At 40.3% G+C, this 8,470-nt stretch overlaps 1 protein-coding gene across 1 annotated transcript; it reads right to left on the reverse strand.

Annotated features, from left to right (window-relative positions):
• Window positions 1-136: 136 nt before the first annotated feature.
• On the reverse strand, window positions 137-5,542 carry LOC134190230 (uncharacterized). Its single transcript, XM_062658662.1, has 5 exons — window positions 4,259-5,542; window positions 4,017-4,184; window positions 661-760; window positions 483-597; window positions 137-413 (listed from the first exon to the last, which is right to left on the reverse strand). The coding sequence occupies exons 1-5, from the start codon at window positions 5,522-5,524 to the stop codon at window positions 251-253; spliced, it is 1,812 nt and encodes a 603-aa protein (XP_062514646.1). The 5' UTR covers window positions 5,525-5,542; the 3' UTR covers window positions 137-250.
• Between the last annotated feature and the right edge of the window lie 2,928 nt (window positions 5,543-8,470).

The following is an 8,470-nucleotide window of genomic DNA, read 5'->3' on the forward strand; positions in this document are numbered from 1 at the left end:
CACGCGCGCTTTGATGACACGACCCGTCTAGATTGCCCGCTTATAGATTCTTCCGACTGCCATGCAGAAATTGAGTATAATGTTTCCATTGCTGACAGCTAGAAGTTTCAATAGATGCCAACACGCAAAATTGTCCGAGTTCCTCTTATTAACCGACCATTATTTAAATTGTCCTCATACTTGAAAACCATATGTCCACATACATGTACATGTACTCACTCTCTACTAGCGTGTTGAATGTATATCAAATCTACACTGACTGTGTTTTTTCCCAATACTTATCAAGATTAAACTGTACGAGTTTCAAGTACACTCTCACTCTTTCTCCAAAGTGTTTGAAGTCTGCAATATCTTCATTGGCGGCAAGTTCTAAATTCGATGTGATTTTCGTCTCCAGTACGCAATCATCCAAACTACACAACAAAACAAGCTGTGTCAACACTAGTGATTGAACATGTCGACAAACGTGGAAGTCGACATACTAATCGTTCAAATTTCCCAGTATTGACTTGATGTCGACGCGCTCAAACGAGCAGAAGACAATAAGACATTTATTCTTAGTGCACTGAGAGAAGAGGTTCTCCAATGTCAGTCTCACTGCAAGCGAAGGAAAGAAGAATAAACGTGTTCTACATTGGTTTGGCTATAGCCAAGTGTTACCAGCACTAATTCGAAAGTGAGATTCTAGACATGATACAACGATGAGATCAAATTCACGTGTTTTACGTTGCCTGGAGTCTTGTCGTAGTTTGATGAACAGCTAAATGTCGATGATTAGTAAATTAAGAAATACGTGACTGAAGTAAATTTACAAAGCCACACGTGCAAGTACAAGAATCAAGAATGCAAGTTCACTCATTCCCCCCTCTCTCTCTCTTTCTCGCCCTCTCTCTCTCTCTCTCTCTCACACACACACACACACACACATACACACACTCATCCCCAGACTCTCCCGCAATATAGTCTTGGGCACAGGACAAGACTAGCGTGAGAGAGTTTGCAGACGAGGCTAGTTTTTCAACGTCTGCAAAGTGTCACCTGCAACAGCACCATCTACATTTAATCTTCCCGAAAATTATTTTTTGATGACTAAATTTGCCAAGCGCGTAAACATTAAAGCTATCCTGTTCTGCAGCAAATTCTGCTTTGTCTATAGAAACTCTCAGCAGGTCCAACAATTTTGATTTTTTAGGCTTCTTGCAAAATCAGATCTTGTATACATTCCATGCTATATAGCCAGTTGCTAACTGTAACAATTCTTCAACGGTAACGATTAATTACAACTGATTCTAAATACTTTGTGAGATTCTCTTATTATTATATTACCATTGACAGATTCTGCTACGACATACAACTCAAAGTCAATTAATTACTTAACAATTGATGCGTATACAAACTGGTTGTTACTAAACTATTGGTAGAAGTCTTGTTATACAGAGCCATAGCCAAACCTAAAAACTAAAGGAGGCAAGACATGTTTCAAGGGTGTCACGTGGGTCTCAAAAGTGGGGGCTCGTAAATAAAGCTGAAAATGTGACATCACAGAAACGTTTATATTTAAAATTTACTTGAACATAAAATATAGGTCTATTATAAATTTCAACAATTACATCCTCAGCGACAGCTAATTTTTTAAGAAATTGTATTTAATAATACACTAGCTATTTAGAGAAAGGCATCTTTCACAGAGAGCAGCAAATTGCAACACAAGATCATCTACCCTGCTTTTCAGTTCTTTAGTCGTCAATGCAATGATAAATCTATGGTTTGCGACCTCGAGGAACTGCCAGCATGCAGTGCCAGGTTCATGTCTTTGCTCTCATAGTTTATGTGTAACATGGCAAAACTAAGATGTTTTAGGACTGATTGATTCTCAAACAACCCGAGAGTAAGTACAATAAGAATAATTTTAACGAACCACGCTTTCAAATAGTGGGGCTATAGTGCCTACTATAGCCCATAGTACGTGATGCCCTTGTGTGTTTATACTGCTAGGGTTTATACTTTTCATCATAAGGTGGCAATAGCATTTATTTTGGTATTCTGAGAACGGTCTACATTGTGTCATTGTGTGATATCTACAGAGGTATATAGCTACTGCCTATAGAATTGGTTTAGTTTAGCAAATGTTGTACTTATTATGATATCTGCCAAAAAACATAAGGATACTTTCATTAGAAATCCCTTTTCCATGGTCCCTGTAAAGATCTGTCATCATAAATGATTGTAAACTCCAGTCTCGTAGAAGCCTCTGATAATGGAAGACGCCTCTTCCGGTCCCAAATGAGTTGGTCAGTTTGAGCTGTATGCCAGTGCAGTCAGCCGTATATAGACATCTTGCTTTATCGTGCAACAGACAAGTGGAAGTTTGAGGCTCTGGCATATGGCAGAGCCATCTAAAGAGATCTGATTCTCTAAACACTAGGCCTGGCTATAGTGCCTAGAGCAAGCTAAAAGTTGGCTTCAAGTTGAGCTAGCATGAGAGCGAAATTCGAAATGCGCTTGAAAACCACTAATACCTAAAGACTTAGGCTGCTCTCTGTCCTATTAGAGGCTAGTACACACCAGAGTGTCTACTTCAATAGTTGACTGGCCACTAGGGACACATCTTGAATTTTTGGTGACACTCGTACCCAAAATCTTTTGCCTCCTCTGCCTCATCCTGGCTACAATGTCATCCCTGTTACCCCTGTTATAGCCCTGTTATACATGTACAAGTAGAACAATTATCTGTCTTGTCAGTCATATATAGCATTCCGTCATATAGTATGTCCATTTGTCTGGCTACCCTGAAACCTGCCTGCTGCTTGTGCCTGTGTTTCTCTACGTTAAATTTCTATGTGTCCGCATGCGTGCAAGGTGTGTGTGTGTGTGTGTGTGTGTGTGTGTGTGTGCACGCGCGCGTGCATGTGTAAGCATCCAACAGTTTCAGATCTCTTTGTAAAATCCTCTGGTATCAGGAATCAATCAAGCAATCTACTAAACTAAGAATGTTCAAGACAGCTATCACACCAACTCTTCTTCATGGCAGTGAAACTTGGACACTTCTGTCTCAGCACATCAAGAAACAGCAGGGTTTCTGCATGCGTTGCCTACGAAATTGTCCTGGGCATATCAGTAAGAGAGAAACAGAGGAATAGTGTTGTTCGAGCTAAGGCAAGTATTGAGACTGTAGAAACAATGATCAGGAAGAGACGGCTAAGGTGGTTAGGCCACATAGCCAGGATGGAGTCTCACCTTATTCCAAGACAATTAACTGCTGGTTTGCACGTTTGAAGGGAGTACGAGTTCTTCTGTAGGCGGTCAGAAGCTGAGATAAGTTGATATTGTGATGAAGGATTTGAAGAAGTGTAAGCTCAACAAAGAATGGATACACATATGCCCAAGATATCGTGCTAAGTGGAGATATCCATAGTAGACGCTGTGGTTACAGAGTTGAACGAGAAAGCTAAGAAAATGGGAAAGATGAAGAAAGAGAGAGAAGAAGGAAAAGAAATCAATTATCAGATCAAACCGACCTACAGTGTACTCAACCTGGTTGCACCTTTACAACACAAAACAAGGCAGGTCTTGCTAATCATCAACAACAGAAACAGAGAGAAGCAGCCCAAGAGATCCTCTCTTGTTGTCACTGCCACCAAAAGTTTAAACAGCAAGGTTACAAAAACCATATGAAGTTTCGCCATCAAAATCCGAACAGAGTCAAGAGATTACATTGGGGGCAATAAAGTCTACCGATTAAGCATTGTACTTAAAATGTGGCTTGCACCACTTATACTCGAGTGAATTCAGAACATGGATGGATGGATGGTGTGCGTGCATGTGTGCTTGCGTACATGTGTGTGTGTGTGTGTGTGTGTGTGTGTGTGTGTGTGTGTGTGTGTGTGTGTGTGTGTGTGTGTGTGTGTGTGTGTGTGTGAATGCGATCAGGCGTGTGCATGCAAATGAAAGAAAAAGAAAAAGAATGACAGCAAACGAAACACTAACACCTATGTTTACGGTTATTGATTAATTACCTCGGCGGAAAACGGGCTGGTGGTATTAGTAATGTTGTTTGGAACCCTCAAAAATGTCAAATTTTCAAATTTCTCCTCCAATATCTTTTCTCTCCGTTCCTCCTGAAAGCGCTGAGATGACGTTGATAATTCCGGTTTATAATACTGACTAAACTCAACAGCAAACGTCTACACGAAACAGAATTACTTCAATCTTTTTAATTAACATAAATTTGAATACACGCATTGGCTATACTGCATACCTCTCTACTTAGTTTTGCCACAGATAGAGCAAATCCCCTCGATCCAGAAAACAAAAGAAGGGCATTCTTGAATTCTGCATCCACTTTGTTTCTACCACGGGTGCAAAGCCGAAGTAGATGATCTCCCAGTGACGGTAAATCATCACATCTACTAGCATCACGTTTTCTACACTTGCAGTGAAACACTTTCTGAACAGTGTCATTGTTCAAAGCTGTTCGGCCATGTGGATGCATACACGATTGAGGACTAATCTTAAACAGAAAAAGCAAATAGTTTTCATAGTCTGTTTTCCATCGTTCTTGCAACAGAAATTCAACTATCAAGTTCCTAAACACTTCCCCTTGTCCTTTATCAAGGCCATACAGCATCATTAAAAGAAAGTTAAAGTCATTATGGACCTTGGTCTCCAACTTCCTGGTTATAAAAAGAGAATCATCTCCATAGCTAATGCCCAAATGGTAATAGAAATCACATTGCCCCCGATAATCGAGCTCTTTCCCATGGCTAGTATGTAACCACCATAACCCCCTAACACTTGCCAAGAAACCCAATAGTAACAGACACACGTTTGCAATCCAAACACACTGAAATGATAACGAAGATGCATGGGTACACCAAACAGTCCACGTTGGGATACCTCTTGTCACATTTACTTGAATTCTGTCTCCCCCAATATTAGGACAAAATATGTCTCTAGCAGAAAGTAAGTCGCCACCGTCATATAAAACAATGATGATTGGCAAAAAAATTAGGCACACAAAAAAATGCAGAAACAGCTTCACTCTGTAGGATGTACGAACTGAATGAGTTCTTGTGTATCTGTCCCAAAGATGTCTGACCAAGCGAATTGTATCCTCGTCATATGACCCTGTTGTTTTCATCCTTAGTTTCCCAACCCGGAGTGACCCTGAAAAGAATTCTTCAAAGGCTGCAGATGCATACGCCTTCCATGTCACGTGAGGTGCTATCAAACACAAACTTTGAAACAGAATCAGAAGAGGCAGTTCCTCTAAACTACGGACATGCCTCGAACACCAAACGACCACGTAGTTCAACTGATCTCGTGTCCCAGTGAAGTTGCCAGGAGAGTTGCAAGCAACAGATCTGTCAACCAAAACTCTTGCTACAACGGGAATGAGAGAAAGTGTCAAGCCGAACGTTGAGACATAAAGCAGTATCTGATCCCATATCAATTCTTTCTCTTGTTGCCTTGATTCACTTAGTGTATCGTCCGTTTCTGAGTCTGAACGACCGTCCTCCGCCATATTGCTGTAGAGCACGTGATATCCCGCGCGTCGTTGGATGGAATGTATATAAAGCTGTATAGCCTCTGCACGGGCATGCAAATATATGTTGTTGCATGAGTATCCCGTACTGATAAAATATCCTAATTAGCTAGAGCTATACCGGATTTCTACTCCGCTCTGAAGAATTAGCAGCCGGATAGAATTTCATCAAATATTTCGTTTATAGTTATATTCCGTTAAATATATCCCGTTCTCAGAAATTAGCAGCACTAATCCAGTATCACAAAGTAATGTGCCACTATATTCTACATATGCTAAACCGTCTGACGAAACTTTCAAACGTTTACAACAAAATTAACATCCACAACGACAAAGTGCGATTTCTGAAATTCAAAGGGAATACAAAACAACTTGCCCTCCAGTTCAAACGTCATTTTCGTCTCTTGTTTCAGTTCTCAAGAAATGTCCAAACGTTTCTAGCTGCGGTTGTAATGGCTGGAGATTTGAACATCTTAAGTTGTTATTGGAGTCTGATTACACTGCTAACTACCCTTTTTTATTATGCAACAGTTATCTGTTAGGTTCAGTACCCGATATATGTGGTGGCTACTATACTCTAGCCGGTGCAAACCTGATTGCTTTACAGAAAAATAAGAATGATGTCAGACCAATTGCTGTTGGTGATTGCCTTCGCCGGTTGACTGCCAAACTTGCGTGTCATCATCTCAAAGAAAAGATATATCTAATTACGTTGCTCCTCATAATATGGTGTTGCTACTCCAGGTGGAGCTGAGCTGATGACTCATCTCATTCAGGCATGTCTGGAAAAGCATCCGGATTGGATTGTGATCAAAACAGATGCCAAAAATGCTACCAGTACTGTTGATCGATCTGTGTTTCTGTCTGAATTAAGTAGCATCAATTTTTCTGGAATTAGTTCCTTTTGTGGCACAATGTTACATCACTTCAGCAAGACTTACTGTCAGTGTCGAGCGTGAAACAAGTTTATACTTTCTGAGCAAGGAGTACAACAGGGTGACCCTCTAGGTCCATTGTTATTTGCTTTGGCTCTACAACCAAAGTTGATAAATGCAGCCAATGAACACAAGTCAGTATTTACACCTAGTTGTCTTCATGATATAACATGATACTGAGACCACAGGAAGAAGTAATCAAATGCTACAACAGGTTGAAGGACCAGTTCTCCAGTATTGGCTTAGAAATGCGTGAAGATAAGTGCGAAGTCTTCTCGCCAGTAGGTATACAAAACTGGGATTTGAATATACCGATAAAACAAGATGGTCTAATTATTTTTGGGAAGTCCAGTTGGATCCCTATCATTTATAAATAGCACGTGTGCAGAACAAGTGAATTCTGCCAAGTCTTTCTTGTCAAAACTTCCACAGATAAATGATGCACAATCAGCTATGTTGATTCTTCGATACTGTGGGATTCCAAAATATCACATTTACTTTGATCCATCTCACCATTAGTTATTGCTGATGCTGCTAGAGAGTTTGATATAGCAATTAAAGAGACATTTGAGGCCATCGTTGGGTGCAAGTTATCTCGATAGCAAAACAACAGCTCTCACTTCGATTTGGCCAGGGTGGTTTTGGACTGACTCAATCTTCTTCTATGGCTGCTCCTGCATACTTGGGAGCTTGGGCAAGCAGTCTTTTTTATCTTTCTCAAAGACAATCACGATTAGCTGAGTTACATGACCAAATTCTGCAACAACATGACTGTAGCAGTCATGATAAGAACATACATTGTCATTTGGAGAATGCACTACTTGAACTTCATCAGACGTGTGAGTCCACTAAACAGATCATTGATGCCTCACAAAACATGCCAGATCTTCCAAAAAAATTACAGTCCAAATTGTCATCTAAAATCAAGGACCAGGCGTTTAAGAACTTTTTAGACGAATGTTCTAATTCCAACGACAAAGCAAGAGTCATTAGCTGTGGAGGCTCAATAGCTGATGGATGCTGGCTAGACGCTATTCCAAGTTTGCAGGCTTATATACTATAAAGAATGCAGATTTTTGCACTGCGTCACTTTTGCGACTTGGTGCTGCTTTACCAGCCCTAAGAGCTCTACATAGATGTGTCCCACAATGCAATCAATCAGTAGGTGATTTTGGCTATCATGTTTTGACCTGCAAATGGGGAGGAGTATAGTCATTCATCGACATGATAGAATTACCGACAACGTATTTCAAATGATGTCTGCAGTTGGATTTCGATGAAGAAGGGAATTGACAGATCAATTCGAAGGAAAACAGAGACCTGATTTAGTCTACGATTATGTCGATGCGAAAAAGCTATTGTTGGACATAACAATAGCCCATCCATGTGCTAAGAAATACATTACAAAGAGTTTTTGCATCGCGGGTTCAGCAGCAGCAGAAAAGAGCAAGCCAAAAATAATAAGTACTTACAAAATTCCACCGATTTAGGTTGTCTCTATCGACCGTTTGCCATTGAAGTATTTGGACGATGGGGTAACGATGCAGAATCAATCCTTTTCGATGCCTCAAAAGCAGCTGCTCTTACACCTGGAATGTCATCCAGCCAGTTTGATAATTCCTGGAGGCGTCGCCTGAGTCTAACATTACAAAGACAGAACTGTGCCATCATAAACCAGAAGATATCTTCTATTATTGGAAAACGACCATATCAGCCCAATAAAGAACAGTCTGAAGCAATTATAGGTGTTTTGGACTAGACTTTACCTAGAGTGTTATAATGTCGGTGTAGGTGTTGTAAGTTTTAGTTAGGAGTTATCTTTGTTTGCGTTTTGTGAGTAATGTTTTAGTTAGATAGACGTTTACTTTGACATTTACATTTACAGTGGCGTTACATTTACCTGTTTCACTGAGCTCTATTTATGTGTTGAAAAATATTACAAATAAAGAGAGAGAGAGAGACAGAGGGAGAGAGACAGAGGGAGAGAGAC

The sequence above is a fragment of the Corticium candelabrum genome, chromosome 14 (genome assembly GCF_963422355.1).
Source record: "Corticium candelabrum chromosome 14, ooCorCand1.1, whole genome shotgun sequence".
In the NCBI taxonomy this organism is placed as follows: domain Eukaryota; kingdom Metazoa; phylum Porifera; class Homoscleromorpha; order Homosclerophorida; family Plakinidae; genus Corticium; species Corticium candelabrum.

Excerpts from the sequence above, each read along its gene's own strand:
- LOC134190230 (XM_062658662.1), bottom strand. The coding sequence starts at position 5,524 with ATGGCGGAGGACGGTCGTTCAGACTCAGAAACGGACGATACACTAAGT. Across the intron at positions 4,185-4,258 it reads TGGCAAAACTAAGTAGAGAG|ACGTTTGCTGTTGAGTTTAG; the intron begins GTATGCAGTATA and ends TGTTTCGTGTAG. Across the intron at positions 414-482 it reads CTGGGAAATTTGAACGATTA|TTTGGATGATTGCGTACTGG; the intron begins GTATGTCGACTT and ends TTTGTTGTGTAG.